Source organism: Nelusetta ayraudi, unplaced genomic scaffold (assembly GCF_046127955.1).
Source record: "Nelusetta ayraudi isolate G7.1 ecotype Tasmania unplaced genomic scaffold, CSIRO-AGI_Nayr_v1 ptg000007l, whole genome shotgun sequence".
Taxonomy (NCBI): Eukaryota; Metazoa; Chordata; class Actinopteri; order Tetraodontiformes; family Monacanthidae; genus Nelusetta; species Nelusetta ayraudi.
Window position 1 is genome coordinate 5,779,127 of NW_027466057.1, and position 22,395 is coordinate 5,801,521.

General features: G+C 50.0%; 1 protein-coding gene across 5 annotated transcripts in view; it reads right to left on the reverse strand.

The window, feature by feature from the left end:
• The window catches only part of kif26ab (kinesin family member 26Ab), a 70,133-nt gene that overhangs the window by 23,966 nt on the left and 23,772 nt on the right, over positions 1-22,395 (reverse strand). For 3 of the 5 annotated variants that reach the window (XM_076018139.1, XM_076018138.1, XM_076018141.1), the window contains exons 3-4: positions 16,250-16,744; positions 10,371-10,576 (exon numbers count right to left, since the gene is read on the reverse strand). In XM_076018139.1, the coding sequence (XP_075874254.1) occupies positions 10,371-10,576; positions 16,250-16,744 (701 nt within the window). Of the gene's footprint in view, positions 1-4,980; positions 5,119-10,370; positions 10,577-16,249; positions 16,745-22,395 lie in introns of those variants that run through there. The other 2 variants (XM_076018140.1, XM_076018142.1) reach the window with 2 other exon arrangements.

Here is a 22,395-nt window from a genome sequence, read left to right on the forward strand (position 1 = left end):
GAAAGAAACTTTAAGAGTAAAAGTGGGTCATAATTCTATTCACAGATAGTGGGTGTGCTTACATAAATGCTTTTGGATTTACATTTCGAACATTTGCCCATTGAAAAAGACATACACTTTAACAACAGTTCCCAAGGTTGCGTGAGTTTAAGGGGGAATGGAAACAGCTTTGCTGAATAATTGCAGATGCATGGCACCAACTGAACTTATTTGGCCGTGTTGGTTGAAGTAAGTGAGGAAAAAAGCAATTTGTTTGATTGCAGGGCAACATTAAATGCTGATGCTAACTGCTCGTGTGTAAACAGCATTTCAGCTCCTGCCGTAAATGGTCATGGCGCCAGTTTATCGCCTCCAGCCCGGTTGATGAAAAAGCCTGGCGCAAGTTTTCTACAAATTCATGTTTAATTTAATGGCAACATATCTGCTCTTATGTTCTTCCAAATCACATTTTGCTAATGTGGCCCTCGCTAGCCGGAACATTACGCCAAGAAAAGTTGAACAATGAAAAGGCGCTTCGGCACAGCGGGACCTATTTGTCAGTCAACAAGATAAAGGGCCAATTTTAAAGCCTTAAGAGGAAAGAATTAGAAATGCCGGCACTGGAAATCAAAAGGTCCGTTAAAGAAAATTTGTAGCAGTTGCCTGCGGCTGGCTTCCAGAATAAGAGCATTTTAGAAAACTGCGGTTGCAAAGGCCAGCAGGCGGGAGATGGCCGGCCATTACGTCAAAATTGGTTGGAGGAAAATTCACTTTTCAGCTGACGGGCGACAGATGATAATGAAGATGTGTTCCTCCCTGCTCTGCAGACTGCAGCCTCCCCACCTCTGGCACCGCTGACGAGGATTAACAGCCGCTTTCATCTCTCTCGGCGCATTTCCACTCCGCTTCCAGGTATGCTCTGCAGCGCCGCCACACGCCCCCCCGCACACCCACCAAGGCCCGAGGAGAATCTGGAATAACTTTGCACTCCTCGGCGCGCAAGTTGAACTGTGATTCACCCGGCATCCCACCCACGGCTTAGCTTGGAAGAACCAACGGAAGGCTGTCTGCTGAAGTCTCCCGTCTGGTGCAACAGCCACATGACGCTGCTTATTAAATATGCAACTGTTGAATCACGGTGCTTGTGAACACAAAACTCCTCCATCTCCGTGATCAAACGACGAAGAAAAAAATATTTGTGCGAGTGTGCGAGAACCAAGCAGAGCGGAAGACGGCAGAGACGGCTTCTGCTCCACTTCTGTGCTCCATTAACCGAGCCGTGCCAGCGTGAGACACCTCTGTGATTATTTATTTGCACTTCTGCACACATGGGCTATCAGAACAAGCGAGCCCGCAGGCTGCTAGTGAGAACATTGGGGAGTGATTAATCAGCGGCCAGAGCGGAGCGTTAGAGCCGTTCCAACATGTGTTTCTTAACCTTTCATCTATATCCAAGTCAATATGGAAGCGCTAAAGAAGACGGAGAGAGAGGGACAGTTCGAGCCCAAATTGGCAGATCTGGAGGAAAAGAATCTTTCCGGGGGAAAAAAAGGGTTTTGGAGCCTTGTGAACAACCGGCAAGAAGTTGTTACCGGCTGCAACCACACTATAACATACTTCTTTCAGACCTTAAGCAGTTTATCCTGTATCAGGCACTCTTAAAGTCGACCGCAGGAACACCCGCACAGGAACGCTCACTGGGCCGCATGGCGCGTACGGGGGATAATGGGATTTTTAGCACGCTGCAGCTGGCTCTCACGTGCTGGGTCGTGAACCGATTACAGGCAATAATCCTCTCCATTCAGGACGGCGGGCACGCAGAAAAAAAAAAAGCGGCGGCGGGAACACGGAGGAGATAAATCCTCCCGGCGCGTTCTTTTAGCTTGATGGAGCGGTCCGACTCCGACTCCACTGTATAAGTGGACAAGAAAGAGTCAAGGGCATAATATCCATCGCACAAAAAACTCCTAATCTTTGCTAATTCCCCTCTAGGAATTAAACAGTGTTGCAAACATGAGTTAGGGATACAGTGGGATCTGCACCCCTTCCCCCCTCCACATCTCCTCACCCCCCGTGACCGATTATGTATTTACTGTGCATGTCTACACTGAAGCCAAAGGTTAATTTTGTACATTTGCAGATGATAAACCCCGACAGACAGTTTATACAGTTTGCTTCATAAGTCTCATCAGTCCAATAATTCTTCAGCTTTTACAACTCTGCAGGCGACGTTTAGCTGTCTGAGCAATTTAATGGCCCCGGTGGCAGAGTTACCTGTCTCCAATTAATAAGAAGGCGGGGCGGTTACGGCGAAACGACTCGGTAATTGCGGCTGTGGGTGATGAGGCAAACACTAAACCACCTGTCCTGACAGTGACCTTATCCCCGGCAGTAATCACAGTCCTTTATGAAAAAACAAAAAAACAAAACATTCCTATTGACTTGAGATGTTGTGTTGGTTTCAAAAGTGAAGCTGAAGTTCAGGGAAATCGAAACGCCACCAATAGATTACCAGCTGTTGGTAGTTTGGTCACAAATTCAAACTCACAGCAAAGCTCTGCACATAAATGTATTCTTCCCCCAAGGTATTCACTCTTGCACTGTTGAAAGAACGCTAGAGTAGCGCTGGCCCAGTGGAGTCCCTTCTGGGAGCCCCGGCCGTCTCTCTCTGGATTGTACGCAAAAAAAATGCAACTCATGGGAGCCAAGGCCTCAGTCTCAGTCTGCACACAATGGGCTCATGAAACTCCTCTGTGCATACCTCCACGCCGCACAAATCGCTCTTTCTACCCCCACGTTGCGCCGTCTCGACAACAAGTGGAGCGGCGTAACGGCAAAGATCAAGGCCTCATTTGCATGAGTTCCCTGATGACCCACGGTGGGCGCGAGGCGTTAATGTAAAAATGTAAAAATGGCAGTGCCAGATGGCAGCGAACCAGGAGACCCTTGCTGTATGTATATTCTAAAGGTAGGAAAACCAAATCCCTTTTATTGTATACACTTGTATTAATGTATCTATGGGCAGTATGTTTAGCTTTGACCGATTTTATAAATCAAGCCAAATTTTACATGCTGGACCTTTTCAGCAGAGTCAAGCGCCGCAACTGACCACGAACGCACTTCCCGCGGCGCCCAGAGGGGGAGCTGCTACCTCGCTTGGGAACACGCCCAAGCGTAAAATGTCTTGAGGCAGAGAGCGCGACCTCTGCGGCCCACGTTTCAGATCAGGTGCCTCCGCGACCTGGCATTTCTTATCGTCCTCACCAACACGCCGGGAGACAAAGGCGGCCCTGTGCTGAGTGACGAGCCGACAGGAGCGGGCTGCGCGCTCCACATCCTCTCATTTCTCAACGTGTGAAAGGAATCTGTCGGGCGGAGGGGGAAGAGGAGAGGAGGAGAGGGAGGAGGGCGCTTCCCCTGTTTTTTCTCCCCCGCAGGGCTCACTAGCCGCGGACCCAGGGAGAGCCCGCGGGTTTGAGTCAGCGCTCCGGCTCTTTGTTTGCCGGCCGCCCCCCTCCCTCACTGCCTCCCTCCCTCCACCGCCTCCGCAGGCCCCCCTGCGGGCTACATGAGTGGGCCAGACAGACTTCCTGACTCAGGGATTTATTTGGCGGTGGTGGTGGGGGGTTGGGGTGCAGAGTTATCCCTCACACAAGGGCCTGACAAACACTTTCCTTATCGCGGCGGCAGTATGCCATTCATGACGACAGGCGCAAGAGACTCGGCGCTGCCCATCATGCACTATCACACCGTGTTATCATATCCCCAGTCAAGGCACGACACTCACACATGGGAAGAGAAACCGCAGTGAGGGAACTAATAAAAAAAACACACAGACGCACAATGGAAACGCTGATTATGTCAAGAGCAACATGCAAAATCAAGTTCTTGCAGTGAGCCTGAGCAGATATTGGTGATGTAAGTGTTTGACACAACAAAATAGGAGCTCAACATGGAGACTGGAGTCTTCAGAATCTGTGAAGTCACATTCTAATTGTCAAGTCAAGTATTAATTTGTAAACTTTCTTTATGTTACATCAACAACAACCTTCTATGAGCGTCAAAATTTTCAATTTTTTTTTTCTTTGCAGAAATCAGTTTTTTCCGATGCAATTCTCCAGAAACGCAGCAGGAAAAAAAGGCAGCAGGAACTATAGCTAGGCAAGATCCAAGCGGCTGCTGCAGAAGTGGCCCTGGCGGGTTGGGGAGGTGGAGGTGGGGGTGTTTTGGGGGAGGTTGTCAAGGGTGTCTCTTGCGTGTTGGAACCCCGAGGCTTTGAGGCCAGGCTGGATCTCCATCAACACCACCACCTGCACGTGCCAGACGCTGGGGGCCTCGACAGATTCACACCTGGGTTTTGCGCTGGCCGTGTGGCGGCCTCAGCCGGCGCCACACACCCATCAGTCCCATCAGCCTCGTCATTCCAGTATATTACCAGCTGCTGTTTTTTATCCAACGGTAAACACAGAGAATACCTCAGAGCAGCTCAACCATCCCGGCTCCCACCCACTCCGCACTTCTGACGAGCTACTCGCAGGCCGGGGGCGTGCGTTGCTCACATTCAACAGATTGATATGAATCAATTCTCATTCGTCAAGCGCCAGAGGAAGCAGCAGCTGCGGCGGCGGCGTTAGCATTCAGCACCACTGTGGCTGCTGCTCTCAAAATGGAGCCGGCGTCCCGCCGCCCTGGTGTTTTCTGTTTTTCCCGCTATACATTCCGCTCACACATTCCGCTCCGGCGGAGGAATCCATCTCGCCGAGGTTCGACAACAAAAGCCATTAGCCTCTCACCTCCGTGGGAGCAGACAGTCCAACTTTGCACCGCGCAAAAACCGAACATTCCGCGGAGTGGGAGAGCTCGGGAAAAAGAGACGGAAGAATGTCCAACTGACAAGGCCCCTCTGATGAAAACCCCTGGCTGCAGGTATACGCCGTCAACACACACACACACACACAGCTGAAGCATCTGAACTCCCAGTGAGTCATTTTCTTGTCTTACTTGACTCCCATGTTGCCAAATCCGACATTCTCCCCCGAGGGTGTCCCGTCGTTGCGGCGGCGCATCAGCCTGAGCCGGTCTTCTGAGCGACAACATGCATGTCCTCACTCCAGAGCACTCCTAGCACTCTGCTCGGCTCGGCTCTGCGTCTTTATCCCCCTGCCGTGTGGGCCTGCGTGCAGCTGCACTCAGCGGACCCCCTCTGCCCCCTCTGCGTAATCTGTCCTGCCCATTAGCCCAGTGACAAGAGATCCCAGCTGTCAATCACAGGCCGGCCAACCCCGGCCGTCCTGCTCTGTCAGCTGAAAGCCTTTCACTGCGACGGAATCCAGGCTGGCCGTGTTTACCTCGGCACCGGCCGCCCTTTGTCCCAGCAGAGGATAAGCGGGCGCATGGATTCAAGCTCCTCTATATATAAAAGACCAGGCTGAACGGTTGGACATCAGGGTCATCCAACAGGCCCGCCAGGTCGCTTGGAGCGGGTGCACGAATTGCGATTTGCAGCCCACAGTTCACCCCGCTCACGCCAAATCAAGTCAAATCAGTTGCGACTTCCCGTTTTTTGTTTTTTTTTGTTAAATGGCGTGGTGTATACCTAGAACAAGTTACTTTAAAAAAAAAAGTTGAAGTGTGACCCATTAGAAGTCAAGTTAAAGTCAGAGGATAAATGTTTAAGGTGTTTTTTCTGGCCCCTTATGTAAAAATGGGTCACATTGGTACCCCAACATTATTTAAGGGTTAAATAATGTGATCCTTACACATTTTTCATTGTGAAATTTAGGTTCTCAGTAAAAATTGCAGATTATCAAGAAATCGTTCGATAAGGTCAATCAGCTAACGATTAACGAATGAATCGATAATTTGCATCCCTAATCTGGACTTTCAAAATCAGTCACATTTTATTCCCACAAGCTAATGATTTGTTTCTATGGTTACTCGAAACCGCCCGACGGGGATGAATCGCAGAGCGAGCGAGCACAAAAGGCAAGGTCTCGTGCGTGTCGGTGGGGAGAAAAAACCAGAGGCTGAACGGCCCTGCCAGCACAATTACAAGGAGGATTCCTTCCGCACAATCACCGTCATTACGGCACAAACACTCACCTGGGCAGCAGCTGCGGGGCGGCGATGGACGGCCATAAAAATCGCTTCCTCCCGACGCTCCTCAAGGGACGCATTCCTGCAAACAGCTGTCCAGTCCCAACCCCCATCCACGCCCATCAGCCTGTGTGCCACCTCTGAACGCTCCTCAATCTTTCACTAACCTGGCTCAAAATAAAGTCAACGTAAAAAAAAAAAAAAAAAAAAGGTGCCGATTTCCAGCAAGCAGCTGAAGCAGGACGATGAATGTAAAGGGTACAAAGCAGGAAATGAAACATTCGAAAACCTGGCAAAGTGGATATTTGGGAAGATATTTAGTCACGTTTCACACATATTTGTCCTCTCTGTTCCGACCGGCAGTCGTTTAATCTTAACAACATCACAGCTTATTGAGCAAATTTCTTTCCACGTCCACATTTATGCATCACCTCTTCCTTTTGCCCAAAATCTGCCATTTCAGTCGCTCATTTTGCACAAAGTGCGCACAAAACGTGCATCACGCTCCACGTCGTGTGTTTGCAGTAAATAAAATAAACCCTCTCGCGAGTGCGCTTAGGTGTGAGGCCTCCTGTCACCTGGGACTGGCCGAAAAACTGAAAATTGTCTTAAGCTGATGAAACAGGGAGCCGGAATGAAAAAATCTGAGCAGCCCGACTCCTGCCAGCGCCTAGAGGAAAATCCCTCGGGCCCCGTCGGCTATTAAACACACCGACCGCCACAATCAGCAGGTGCTAATGGAACGGAGGGATGGGTGGAAGCATCTGCGAGGCGACGGTCGAGCGGCGGCCGTCCAAACCTCCCCCGCCCCCCCGCTCCTCCCCCTCCCACACCAACCCCCCCTGCTGTGGGGACCCGCCTGGTTTCATTACACAGCGCTGTGTCAATACACTAATCATATGCTCTGTCACAAGGCAATCAGCGCTTAACGTGCGAGTCAGCTAAACACGTGGCTCTAAATCCATTACGCCACCCCACCCCCCACCCCCAAACCCACTCACACACACACACACACACACACGCCTAATGATATGCACACACACCCTCCCGTCAGAGTTTGACCCCCTGACTCTTCCCACTACGGTCAGTCATCGCTGCTCCCGAGCTCGTCTTTGTTTCAGGTGAGCGGTGGCAGGAAGAAAGGCTTGGTAAACACTCGGCTGGGGGGGGGGAGAAATGCTGCTTGGATTACAGTATATTCAAAGCTGAGCTCCTATAGAGAGAGAAATCTCCCAGGAGCATCAGCAGACACAGAGAAAAAGCCTTTTTTTTTATCTACATACACAGTCTGGTAGCCTCGAACGCTGCATTCAGGTGCAGGATTCAGGGACAGGGAGAGGGGTGGGAAAAGAAAAACCTTCTGGCAACTGGCAAAGGCAACGTCAAAGCAAAACCAATGGCAATGAATAGTTTAGAATAGTTTAGAAGAACACTGTTCGTGTTTAGAAAACACAAACAGTTTTCAAATCTGAAGATGATGACAGCCTTAAAAGCGTCAAGTCATCAAACTGAAAATACGTTTTTATTTGTGTATACGTTTGTTTTCCCCCTTGTCAGAGGGAGCAGTGAAGTGACTCTGTCTGCAAAAGCTTAAGTAAAAACAACTCAATCGATTTGCTGGCTTCACAATTTGAAATCTGTTTTTCCGTCTACCCCCTGCATTGTATGCAAATGCAGCAGAAGAATTACAAATTCCTGATCCTGGCACATTGATATTTAACCAGCTCATGGCAACACCAGGCTCAGTGTTTTAAGTGATTCAGGGGGCCACAGATCTTCATTCTGAGGCGACATGTGAGCGTCTCCTGGAGTCCACCACGTGACCCTCAGCGCCGCTCTTTGCAGTTAACACATCAACACGGATCCTAAAATGATTTTTCCACTGGGTGGACATCTTAAATGAAACAAATTAAACGCCTTTTTTTTCGACCAGTTGAACGGTTGACTTATTCCGCCAATGAAAAATGAATGAATCACTTTTGTTCTCTTCCTTTCTCCGGCTGGCAGACTGGCCGGGGCAGCGAGACTCGAACTAATTGCGTTCTAATTAAAATTTCATCTCGGTGCAGAACAGTGCAAGTGAATGTCAGACAAGTGTCTAAGGAGCCTCTCTCACTCCGCTGGGGTAGAAAAGCGCTGTTTGCTTATTCTGCTCCAGCGTCCCGGGGCCTCGCAGGATTTACACATGCATCCCGCTAATTGTATCTTCTGAGAACAAAAAAGGAATACTAATCAGATAGGAGTTTTCAATCACGGCTGAAACATGAAGGACGCCCACTTACTTTTTTTTTTTTTAGATTCAAGAGCACAGAGGAGGCAGAGAGAAAACAAGTAAATCTGTTGATTGATTTAATTCCCTCAAAACTCGCAGAGCAGAGACTTACGTTTCAATCAGCGGCGATGCGGCGGGAGACAATTCAAAGGAAACAAGGGGAAAATGATGATGATGGTGATGTTCCTGCCGCAGCAGCAGCTGCAGAGGAAAAGGGCGTGCGCGTCAAAATCAAGCGCGGCGCATCTCCAGCGCCCCCTTTTTTCAGCATCTGCAGAACGTGGCCGCGTTTAAATCTGCCGTGCTGCTCGCGGCCAAGCAAAACATCGCATTCCTGGCAGCGGATCATCGCCGGCCGACGAAATCAAAGGTGGGACCCTTCGCTGCGCTTCCACCTCCACCCTTTCTGACCCACGAGGGGAAATAACAAGTCCACCTCCCTCTTTTTTTTCCCCCTCCACCTCCACCGGCTCGCGCCGCTTCTCTTTTTGAGCTCGGCTCCAAAGAAAACACGTGAAAAAAAACCCCTGAATATATCAGCGTCAGGAATTGACCCCGTCTGGAAGAGGAGGCCACGCACGGCTCCTGCTTCTGTGACAAGGAAGTTGCGCATTCGGCGCAGGTTTCTGGAATGCCCCTGGTGGGCCGGAGGAGAGGCCTCCTGGTCCCCGCTGATACACTTGCAAAGAGCTGGCAGGGCAAACTTCCATTTTGGGGGCCATTGGGAGGAAAAAGCCGAGGCGCACAGATCCCCCGTGGACTTCCTGTCACACTCTGCAAGTCCCTTCACCTCCTGCGGTGCGGAGCTTCAATGGTCCTATGCATCATCCTTAAAGGCTTCCCTCTCCCTTCCCCCCCGCCTCACCGCCGGCATTCTGCACGCCATAGCACTCCTCGGGAGCTCTGGCCGGCCTGCCAGGGAATCCATCACTGACAACACAGCGCACGGCGGCAGCGGGCCTTCGACGGCCGCCTGGAGAGGGCGGACCGCTCTCCGGGGAAACGGCAACCGCCGGAGCCAAGCGGCGCTGAAAGAGCCTCGACGGGGCCCGAGCTTCTCAAAGGCTTTGGAAGATGAAAATTTGCCCCTTCGCTCGTCGCCGCTGTGTTGATGGAGGCTGTGAAGCCATGCGACCATTTTGGAAGTTTGCAGAGGGAAAGAATTCCGTTTGCGTGCAACGTTACCGGTATGAATGAACACATAACAATCTGTATCTGTATGTGTTATCACCAATCACAGCATCATCAGGATGGTGTCACATGACCTCCAAGGAGGTCCGATGTGTTTTGGTTCTGTGCAATACCAGCATCACATTATCGAGGGGTGAAATTCTTTCCGTCCCTGAAACTCCTGAATGGTTACGTGGATTAGAAAACCTCGTTGATAGCTATTACATTAAAAAAAACAAAAAACAAACACTGAATACCTCGAGACAAGTACCGCTTTCAACCTAATAAGCCTCTTCGTGAGACGCTCACTCTTCATGTCAAATTATGTAATTTTGCTGCCCATTCATGGCCACTGGTGCCTGTCACTGGTTCACTGGTGCAGTGATGGTGCGTCTCCCGAGGCCACGCCGCAATTCAACTGTGGCAACAACAACAACGTCTCCGCGGAACGGGCGTCCCGCACGGAACACCATGGACCATGACTGTACACACACACACACACACACACACACACACACACACACACACACACACACACACACACACACACACACACACACACACACCTCCAGAGTAGAGCGAGTCCGTGCACGTCTCTCTTCTTTGCACACACGACAGCCCGAGTGCAAGCAGGTGTGTGTTTTTGTGTGTGTGTGTGTGTGTGTGTGTGTGTGTATGTGGGTGTGTAATGTGCATATGCAGGCTCACACAAACACTAAACACCTCATTTAACACCATCGCGGCGCGATCTAATCTCCCCACCTTTGGACACACTCGACCGCGGCTCGATGTGACAGGGGGGCAGGAGAGGAGGGGGAGGTGGAGAAGGTGGAGGAGGAGAAGCTTAGCTTACCTGAAGAAGAACGAGCCTGCGGTGGACGAGGGCGGGGAGGAGGACGCGCTGGTTGCCGGGAGCCCTGCTTGGCTGGAGCTCCTCAGCCGGCAGGGCGTCATGGTGGTGGTGGTGGTGGCGGTGGCGGTGCTGAGAGCGACAGCGGTCACGGCGTTGGCCGCAGCCTCCGAGGCCGAACCCTCCCTGTCTGCCTCTCCCATCGAACCCTGTTGGCATGTAGAAGCAGTGATGAGACTCCTCTCAAGAGCAAAAAACATCACACACCCCGGTCATCATCTGTTTGAACCGGATTTGATGGACCTCTGGCAGAACCTCCAGACTCACAGTGAGTCTTTTTTCCACATGCTATAACTACTTTAAATAAAGACTAACCTGCCACCAATCCTGCATTTTGAACTGTGGCATTTAAAAAAAAAACTTTTTATTTTTATTTTTTAAGTACCAAAGAACTTGCACTATGAATTTCGTTGTGCTGAACAGAACAATGACAGTAAAGGCTTCAGATTCAATTCAGTTGAATAAGGCGGCATCTGTTCCGTGCAGAGGTGGTTCACTGGCGTCGCTCAGCTTTCCCTCCACTCCATTAGTCCCGCCACGCCCGCAGATGCTGCAGCCAGCAATGGTTAGCGTCCATCGATTCTGGCGACGCTCTCGAGGTCGCGCTGGCTAAAGTCAACTGTCATTAGGCGATAACCCGCATTTCATTACAAGCTAATGACTGCTTGTGATAGTATCTCTACCACCGGGGCTAATGTGGCACTTCACTCATCAGCAACTGGGTGGGCACGTGACATGGAGGAGGAGGTTTCCAGTAAAGTTGAGCAACAAAGGTTCTGGATTTGGTTTTTGGGTCAAATGAAAAAGCGCCTCAGTATTAAGCAGCGTTGTGAAGGTCAAGGAATTAGGAAAAGTTGTTTGCTTCTTTTGTTTTTTTGGAAAAGCCGTTTATGAAGTCACAAAGTTTTAGGGGGATAACTGATCATGTCAGGTTGATAAATAAAGGGCCTTTTGAAGTAGAATGAAAGAAAAATGCACATTTGTGTTCTTTATCTCTCTGAAACTAGAACTGCTCAGTTACACCTTCATGTACCTCAATTTATAAAAGGGCACAAGAGGAACATTTCCATTCTGATGACGGCTGTACTTTCAGATAGCCAAGACACAGGAGACGGACTCCAATTGAAAACTCTTCTCCAGCCAAAAGGTTCTCCCTTCTGGTTCCCACGGCTGACTGCAGAGCTTTGCTGTCCGGGATGACGCAGTGCGTGCAGAGTCTGACCCTGTTAAGCACTTTTCACTTCATCTTCTGAAGTGGAATATGTCTCTGTGTTTGCAAAAAAGTATGATTTAGAAGAGGGGGAAGACACCAGCAGGATTTGTGACAAATGAATCTCGGTACTGTAAAACATTGTAACGATTTATTGGTAAAACTTAAGTGCACATATACGAAAAATTGTTGTGGACAGAGTATGTTAGACACCGTTTACATATCTATAGATTCATATGCAGTATACATCCTGAAAACACGTTATTTAAAAGTCACGTGTACATTTTTAAACCTTGGTTGCCCAGAACTGCGTGACTTAACACAAACTTTCTAAAAAATAATCATAATAATAATAATAATAATAATAAATAAATGTGGAAAGTCGCAATCGATTACAACTTTATACTGAATTGTTACGTTATCACCTGTGTTATTGAGGGCATGTTAATTCAATATTTAAATTATAAGAAATCTGTTTAAGGTATTTAATTGTGATAATCCTTGCATATAACCTTTAAATCATGAATTAATATTTCATGAGTACAACAGTATAATACGGGTGTGAAGATTTAAGCAAGTTAGGTTAAACAGAAGTCCAAAATAGGTGGTGAAAATAAAGAAGTTAGTCGTGACTAATCGATTAATAAAAAAAAAAGAATCGATAGATTCGTCTACAAAAAAAATAATGGTTAGTTACATCCCTAATTTACTTTCCTCATTTCTGGGGAGTTCATCACAAGACTGGCAACAATGTTTGCGGTGGAAAACATGGCTAGGGTGAATTTGGCATCACAGGAGTTTTAAGGCTGAAGCTGAAATTAAATTAGCTACGCTGACACGGAGCATAAAAGTTGAGCCGGGATTTCGGAGCGTTGAATGGAGCTAATTACGCTGGCCAAAGCCAACTCTGAAGTCTTCTCTTCAGCTGGAGTCGCCGCGCTGACAAAAGCCTAATCCTCGCCGGAGCCGCCGGTTTATCCTGCAGGACAACAATCATCGGCGGGAGACAAAGAGCAGCTCTGTGGCTCTCGAGCAACGGAAATGAAACAAATAAAAAGCCCAACGGTTTCTCGGAAGCATTCAGAACGCCGACGCATGTGCATCGTGTAATCCGGAACGACCTTGAATCAAAACTGGCCAGTCCCCACCCCCACTCCCCCGAAACATATTTACCTCCTTAATGTTTGCCCCAGATTCATGTTTAGCTGCTAAAATAACATCCTTTACATTGCTTTTGCCAAGTGCTAGGCCCCTCTCCATTATCTGCCATTTGTCAGCAACAAATAGCAGCTGCTCTATTTATACGTCGAGCCCGACATGTGAGTGCCATACATCACCGTGAGCGGACGTATTTACATTGTGGCATTTGCATGGGAGTAGAGGGGTTCTTTTTTTTCCTTCCTCCTGCAGAGCGTCGCAACTGTTCACTTCGCATCCGCCGCTCACCAAGCCGCTATATGAAAGCAGCTTGGTGAGCACCGCTATGTGCACCGCTCCTCCTCTTTTTGCCGTTCAGCCTCTTTTCCCAAAGCCCGGCTTCGCTCTCGGGGGGCGCCATCGCGTGAGCTGCAGCCAGAAATCGAGATGGCGCCGTCTGACGTTACGGCTCGGGAGAAAGACTGTGAAGAAAATTGGCGACGGAACGCTGATCGCCACGCGAGATTCTGCAAAAGCTGAGGGCCTTGCAGCATACTGGTGCCAGTAGCAGGTTAGCAGATCTCAACGCCCCCTCCCGTACATGCCAGAGAGGAAGAGCCATTACACTCTGGCACACAGGGCCGGGCCACTTCACACGCAGCCGTGCAGGAAGCGCATGGAATTTCACTGATTGGAGTCCTTTTAGAAAAAAAATAATCTAAAAATCGAGCTGGCTGCAAATTCATCCACATTCAAGGGCAGCTGGGTGTGAGTGGGATGTGGGTTCAAAATGCAAGAATTATGAACTTGTGCACATGGGACACACACAGAGACTCCCATTTGTATGAACAGCGGAGACTTGCACTCTTCAGCCAAGCTGCAGCCAGCAGCCTTGGATCTGCCCGGGCCATGATTCTGGCTGGAAAAATACAATCTATCCCCTGGTCAGGTAATTAGGCCGTGTCAGTCACAGCCGTGCTCGGCCGTTTGCCACGAGAGTCCGTAATGAGCCGGCCTTCCACCCTTGAACCCGTGGCCCTCGCTCGATCCCTTCGCCTTGACTTGACTTGACTTGCCACCGTGAAGAAGAAAAGGCGAGGTGTGAGAGAGCGGAGCGTTGCAGGGAGGAAGCAAGGGAATTAAAGCAGGGACAAAGAGGATTGGAAGAGCTTCCAGGGGAAGTTTGAAGGGCGCATTGCAGGTGAGGACCCCATCAGCAGTCCATCTCTGTCCCCGCCAGGCTCCCCAGTGACCTGTGAGCAGGGCGGCCAAGAGTCGATGCTGCTCAGGCGACAAAGGCCTGGTGTTAAACTGTCTGTGGTGCTCTGCTTGTCAGTTTAGCCGGCAGAAACCAGCCGAGGTGACGTCTGACACAGTCCACAGTCCAACTGGATGAGAAAAAAAGTGCTCATCCTCTGACATCATATAAAAACCCAATTGGGTTTTTTTCATACAAAAGGCTGTTAGCTTCCCTTCTTTTTCACTTAGCATCTTTGTCCCTCGTGGCTGACTGCCACACAAACCCAGCTGCACCAAACAGGCAGCGGCCAAGATCATCTGCATCGGCTTCACATTCGGTGGCAGCGGAGCAAAGCGCGGCAGCCCAAGCGATAACGGAAACACTCACGGGTTGAGACCGCTGGGCCTTTGTAGATTAGCGCACATGTGGCTGTTTATGGAGCCAAGGAAGAAATTAAGATTCCAACAAACCAGATCTTTTAATTTGAATGTTAGCATGACACTGTTTGCAAGACAGTTTTCTTCATGGTTTGAGGCTCTTCTCCACAACACCGACGCAAATCTTGTGATTTTGTGTCTTTGCATCAGTTTGTGGACCAGTCGGGGGTGGGGAGAGAAAGAAACTGGAAGATTTTTGTGGTATTTGCATGATTCATTCACTGTAAATTGGAGCCAGAAGACACAGTCAGGTCTGTTCACTTCCAACACGCACAAACAGAATTCCGGATGTTAACCAGAGATTTTTCCCAAAAGGGAGATTCAAGGTGCCCGATAATGGGCTGTGTGCGTGGGAGCACCCCAGGCTGACTGGTTAACTCACGTACACACACGCGCACAACACACACACCTATTTTTTGTCCAATCTGCATGATTTTTTTCATGCAGAAAGGAGAGAGAACACTGAATCTGCTCCCCAGTCCTTAAGAGTGAGTATGGCATGTTATCAATCATTAGAATCTGTTTTAAATTAATGAAAAAAAGACTTTATGTCCAGAGGGACCTCACTCACTCTCTCTCTCTCTCCCTGACCAAGCCTTAGAAGAGCCTCATCCCAGCTCCCCAGGCAGCTAATTGCCTTTAGCCACATGGAGGGAGAATAGAGGGGAGCCAGACTATTTGATTTGCCCCTATATTGTGTGCATGCCGTTAAAAGCCTTTGATGGCTCCCCGTAAACCACGTCCAAGGACACTTGTTGACATTAAAGGCGGGGAGCGAAAATCTGTCTTTAACCGTCGAGCAGAGAAGAAGGACGTGCTCCCGAGACGTGCCGACAGCCCGCGCTTATCGACGCGGTTTAGAGGAGATACGAGATACAGTCGCACACTTTATGGGTAAAACGCTAAACTGCGCGAGGATTATTTGATTGTTAGCGCAAGCTGTTCGGTCCGTGCGCGGCAAAGAATGTCACAGTGATTTGTGAATGACGTTTGAGAGCAGATGTCCCTGTCAGGGCAGGAAGAGGGCCATCAGATAAGACCTTTGAGACTCACTTCCGACACGATGTCGGGATTGAACCAACAAAAAAAAAACCTTAAAACAAATGACGGCGTGTTTAAACGCAAAGGCCAAACTCCTCAGGAGACCCAAGACGTGGGAGAAGAGTTATGGACGGGCCGTGGGGTGGCCGTCTCAAATGCCCTTGAGGACGAGGTCAGCAGATTAGTGTTGCGATGAACCCTGACCTCAAATCAGTCAGGCTCCATGACTACTGAGGAATGAGGGGTCAGGACTCCTGCTGAGTTCAGACTCACAGGTCCTCTGCGGGGTTCCATCTCGTCGGAAGGCCTGAAACGTAACATTTGTGTAACATTCAACCCGAGAAGCAACCCAACGCTCTAGATGGAATGTTGTTGTTTTGTTTTTTTTTTAAATCATTCTGGTTCATCGGCTGTCGCCTGTAGAAAGCACGCAGCTGAAAGGCGGAAAGGACACAAAGTGTGTCAACCTAACTGGAGTTGATTAATCAAGGTTGTTACACCATTTTTATGTTCTCTGAATGTGAAAATTCTATCCATTTCTGATGAAGCAGCATCCATGCTAACCCGTAGGAGCAGCTATTGTTGGCAACCCAGAGTAATAGAGTGACTTTGTCCCTAAAATGAGCTGACAGATGAATTAAAAATCAGTATCAAGCCACTGAATTTTCGAGACTAATGGAAAACACAGAAGGTTTGAAAGATGGACGAGCTAGAGTTTCGAGTTGAAGCCTTAGCGACACTTAGCAAAAAGACGTACCACTTTGGGTGGCGGCAGGAAGTTGTTTACCCTGGAGATGCTCCACACGCCCTCCAGGTACTGCTGCGCCTGGATGGTAACGGTGCCGAGGGATCCGCCCATCTGACCTCCCGCCACCGTCACCTGGACGCTCGCCTTGGGCACGGAAGAGACCTGGGGGCTCTGCAACCAGCCCGGGGCCCTGCTCCGCTCCACCAGGGGCAGCGCCGAGCCGGCGGGCGGTTGGCCTTTGGAGAATTGCTTCACCCGGACGCTGGAGGAAGACCCAGCGAATCTAACTGGCTTCGGCAGGAAGGAGGTGGTGGCAGCGGCGGTGGCGGTGGGCGGTGCCGCCATGTCGGGGCCAAAGGAGAGGACGGGAGCGTGTAGCGCCCGCAGGGCCTCCTGCCTCAGTTGGTGGAGCGGCGTGGAGCACACCTGGCAACCGCTGCCGCCGGCCTCGTGGCTCGCTGGTGTTTGGAGCTGCTCGAAGAGGAAGGCTGCATATCCTGGATCCTGCAGAGTGAGGAGACAAGACAAGAGGCTTTAAGTCCGACAGCACAAAGCTTTGCATAATTTCACACTCTTTTAAAGGTTAAGTGTGTAATATTTAGAGAAGAAACAGCGACATCCAGTGGCTACATTTTAGATTGCAGGGCTCTCCCGAGCTTGCCAGCGAGCTACAGTGGCCATTGCACACAAACCTGGATACCTTGTCCACCTTCTTCTTCATTGGTTTATTTGATACCAAACCTTGAAAGAACCGTTGTATGGGTAGGAAAACCGAATTACTTTCATTGTACTGCAAGTATACACTTTTATTTATGTATTTAGTGGCAGTATCTTGAGCTTTTGCAAGTATAAAAATCATAAACCAGGCCAAATTTCACACACTGGACAAGAGGTTGTGTTGTACGGTGATCACATTTTTTTCCTGGCCCCCTGGTGGGGGGGCCCCCGACAGCGCCTCTGGGATATTTAATCTTTACTCCTACACTTCCTCTTTTTACGATCCGTTTGTCTTTGAAGACTAAGATGCCATGCCTGCACTCGATCAGGTTCAGCGAACCAGCAGCTTCTCGGTTTCTCGGAGCCCGCCGGTGCCGAGTCGAGAACAAACAAGCAAAAATAAACGTAAGTAGCCAATTCTGAAATGAGGCTCAGCAGGATTAGCTGAAGATCCGGCTGAAGAGAAAATAACAGGAAAAAATAGTTAAAAAAAAAAAAAAAAAAAGCTATTGAAATATGCCTCCTATTTATTTTTTCAAGATTTAGAACAGAGGGGGGGATGTCCAGCAGTTTTCTGTCCTTTCACTTTGTCTCCGAGAAGACTCCCTGGGGTGTCCGCCTGTGCTAAGCAGGAAGGACAAATGACGACAACAGCTGAGTGGGGGCCTCTCGTGCCCCGTAGCCAAGCATTTACATACGATAAGTGTCCCAGCATGGAAACATATGATAAGCCACCAAATGTGAAAATAAAAGCCCTCCACGGGAAGCTGGGGGCCATGCTGGGCAATTAGTTCACAATTCAAGTCCTTAATTAACTATTGAGATCCTGGGCGAGGTTGGAACACAACTTTCTCTTTGTTTTTGTGGTGGGTAAACACGCAACGCGAGGCCGGAGAGCTCACACGGTCTCCTAAGAGGCATAAAGGGGCCTGACGCCGCTGCCCGCTGGAGCCGAGGACTGAGCATGAGCCCACAGCCCCTACATAAATGTTTATGGTGCCTTTGCTCCGCAGAACCTCAGAGGTGATCAGTAGGAGTGAGGCCGAGGAAGGACAACAATGCGGCGCACTAATGCACTGATACTTAATACAGCGCAGCCAAAAGAGCTTGAGACCACAGGGGCCTGCTGAGGGACACTAAATCCTGCTACTGGTGGCAGAGCTCTACTTTCTTGTCATTGTCGCCTTGAATAGGCCTTGAAAAAAGGATTTTTTTTTTCCACCATCTGTGCATTTCCCCATTTCTCAGAACAGGACAGAGAGTGCAACGCAACACATTACCCATGCAAAGGTACATTAAAAACAAAAAGCGCTGAAGTACAAGACCAAATTTATAGTCGTAGTCTTGGAAAATCATCACAAAAGAGCACCAATACCCACTCCTTGGTTAACGACACCTTGTTTTTGTCCCCTTCCACACACAACAAATCTGTTTTAGTGGTGTTCTCCTGCAGGAAGCTGTTAACAGATGGCTAAATATGCTTTTCTTCCCTGGTGACGGAAAGCCAAGAAAATGGGTCAAATATGACACCTTTGAAGTCCTGTCAGCGGCGAGGCCTGACCCCATATTAACGAGCTGGCCCTGGTTAATAATTCACAATATTGGCTACTTACTTCACGCGTGGGCAAGCGCGGGCAGGATGCGAACGCCGCTGAAGAAACACGCTCAGGATGTAGAAAATCCCATAAATCTCTGTTGGGGAACGAGAGGGTCCGGCGGGCAGACGCGTGGCTAATGGGAGATCAGCCGCAGCGCCGTATCGAGTGAAAATCCCGTCGAGGGAAGGACTTAAAGGAAAGCTGCTTATGATATGAATATGATGGTATCGTAGCGCATTTTTTTTTTAAAAAAAGAAAGAAATACCACATACAACGCAGCTGGATCCGACACGTGAACGATCGCCACTGTTGCGCTCGAGCGGGGGCGAAATTTCACGGCCGGATCCGGCTGGAAAAAGATGAAACAGTCTATGACAAATTGGAGTGAAATTTGAACGACCTATGGAAGAACTCCACCCCGGCTCCTCGTTTCACGCACACGCCTCCCGGACAGGAAATTGAAGCAAAGTCATAACCAGTCAACTCCGCCTTTCCATCACCCCTTCACCCTTTACCCCGCGACCACCCCTTTACCCACCTCAGGGCACTGGGTAGATGGAAGAAATCAATTTCCCTCTCTCTCTCTCTCTCTCTCTCTCTCTCTCTCTCTCTCTCTCTCTCTCTCTCTCTCTCTCTCTCTCTCTCTCTCTCTCTCTCTCTCTCTCTCTCTCTCTCTCTCTCTCTCTCTCTCTCTCTCTGCATCCATTGTTAGGTGTTGATTTAGGGGACCTAATAAAAAGACACACAAAGCTGAGCCCATCTGCTATTCAGCGAGGATTTTGGAGGTTAGGGAGCGGCACTTCTCCTGTAAAGCTGTCGCTGTAAGCTTTATGCCCGGCAGAGTGAATAAAGGGTCACGGCCACGCGGCTCGCGGGGCTGATGGCGCCGATGATGAGGAAGATGATGATGTTGGGGATGTTGAGGAGAGTGATGTGGCCGTGACGGGAGGCAAAGGGCAAGGAATCCAATCTTGATGTTGGATGTAAGAGTTGGGGAAGTCAAGAGTGGTTGGATATTACATCCACGGAAGGATAGGTGTTTTGACTTTTAGCTTCTTCCCTTTTAGCAGGAAGCTAAAATAAAACATATTTTGGTGGAGAAGCTGTAAACAAAGTGTTAAATCGAGTTTTAGGCCTGACAATAAGCAGATTAGGCCAATTTTAGGAGTTTACCTGTATGTGTTCTACTACTAGGTGCTAGAATTGTCTATTTGGGGTGGAGATGAAAGCGTGACGCGTAGCATGCTGCGCAACCGCTGCCTCTGAAGCCGCATTGTTTTCGTTATCAGCCTGCGAGATCGATTACTGACAAGCGCAGGTGGGTGTGCAGAGTAGCAGCGCTTCCGCACAGAATCAACACCATCCCGCTGTTCAAAGCGTTCCCTGTTGGCGGAGGGGCGTGGCCGGCGAACCCGAGGTCTGAGCTGAGAGTGCAACGCGTGAGGATGGGGGGTCCTGCAGGCCTGTGGGCGGCCGTGTTGGTTTACTGCCTGTCAGTGGCGATCTTTATTAAACTCTGGGGACAAATGCAGTCAGATGCTGTGGCCTTATTATGGAAAGGAGGGCCTGCCAGGCGCGCCGAGGATAGAAAGGCCCTGCCTGCCTGCCTGCCAGCCTGCAGGAGGAATGAGACCCTCCTCATCCTCCTCTTCCTCCTCCTCAGCCGTCAGAGACTAATGTTTGTTTCTGTCCCTCGCACTAACCATGATGAAAACCAGGCCAGCAACAGCGGCAGCGCAGAGCCACCCGGCTAACTGACTGTCTCCCCGGCGTGATGGAGAGCGTCGTCACCGACAGACTGTGCCCACAGGCTGATGGAAACAAGCTCAGCCATAACTACTTATGGACGAGGGGACACACTGGGAAAGATTTGCATGATTTCTCTCCCCTGCCTCGGCTGAGATGCCAACAGAACCGGGCAAATCGCCAAATAGGATGGGATTTTTTTCATTTTTGCCTCACCTCACTCCTCATTTGCCTTCTGTCCTCTCTCTCCCTACCTTTTCTCTAATCAGACAATGTGTAACAGCCACCTGCAACCCATTTTCACATTCGTGCCGGGGCCCAGACGTAGCAGAGCAGACTGACTTAAATCTCAAATCAGGGCGGAGATGCCCTGATTTGAAATGCATGACTCCCCCCTAATGCAGCCGAGACTTTCCAGGCAGGCGTCGCTGACAGCAAGATACTCTGGGAAACGCTTTTTTCTTTTCTACTTCAGTTGAGCCCAAAAAAGACATTTCGCAGACATGAAAGCGCTCCGTGACCCAAGACGGCAGGAGAGAAATGGAGCAAAAATCCTATCAACGCGAACAAAACAAAGAGAGAAGTTTCCGGAGCCCGCGGCCTGTCGGCTCATATTTAAATATCGAGGAAGAAAGAAAAGAAAAATCTGTTGCTCGGCTGCCAACAATCTGCAGCTGAGATTTGCTTCCTCACATCAAACGTCGGCTCGTAATGCCCCGAATCGATCTCAAAGTGGAGTTTGTTTTCCCGTCAATACGCCACATCCACTGAAGCCGCACAGAAACAGAGTTTTTATCGGCCGAGAGCACACGGCGGGTTCGGGCCGCTCGGTCCTTCTCACTTTTCCTTCCTTCCCCTCCCAAGTTCCCCCATTTTCATTCTCCCGCTCGCGTTAAAACATTACTCAACGTGAGTCATTCCGCCCTCCCCCGCCCCACTCCAACCACCACCACCACCACCAGAACTTCATTCTCACCAGCACTGGCCGTGTTTACACATCACAACCCTTAAGTACTTCCTGTGGCTGCATTTTCTTAAACTGGGACCACACAGCGGTTGCCAAACCTCACTCTCCCCTTCCTCTGCTTCCCCTGAAGGACGCCAACGTCTCTGTGTTTGCTCTCGGCCGGAGACGGTGTTGACCCTGACCACACGTCGTCTCAGAGAGTCCCACCGGGGGAGTTTGGGGGGGTGGCGGGGGCACCCAATAAACCTGCAGGAGCCCGGTGGGGGCGGGGGGGTTGGGAAGGGCAGCGTACGAGAGCTTCCGGCAGAAGTAGTTTCCCACAGGTAGCCGGGACTCACCGTGACAGCAGCCGGAGAGAAACGAGCACAGCTGCCGGCCAGGCCCCCGGGTGAGCGGGGGGTTGGTGGGGGGCGGGGGGGGGTGGGGGGGCATTAAGGCAGATTACATTCCCAGGATAAAAGCAACACATCCAGTGGCGTAATCTTCCTCCTTGCTACTAGCTACAGAGCTGGACTCCCCCCCCGAACCGCTTTCCCCGCATGCCCCAAAGGATCGGAGGCCAGTGTACTCCGATTAGATATCAGCTCGGAGCTTTTACTGCGGCAGGCATGATCGGAGGGGTGGTGGTAGGGGGGCGAGCGCACGGGCCATTAAATTTAACCGCCGCCTGCTCGGAGGCAGAGGAGACAATGACTCAGGATGTCACACGAGCGTGCCACTTAGCTCTGTGGGAAAAGTGGAACACAAAGCGGGACGGCTCGCCAAAATCCACATCAAACAGATGTTTGTCTCCCGTTACGCCGACACGACAAGTTTAAACGTACCTGTAATAAGACTTCACCCCTCACCCCCCTCCCGCCCACCAAAACAAAAGCAACAGTAACTGCAGCAACACAGGCGCACTGTCATTACCCCGTTGCGCCGTCTTCAGGCAGAAAACACACTAATGGATTCATTCATCCTCCGCGGCCGCGTTGGGAAAAAAAAAGAGAAAAGAAAACGTCCGCGTGGCTCATTTATCCGTCACTCTTTGGGGGTTTTTATATTGGGACGCAATGAGATTCCATCAAATAACGATGAAATATCTCTGCCGCCTCGCTGGCATTCCAAATGGGAAATGTGGATTC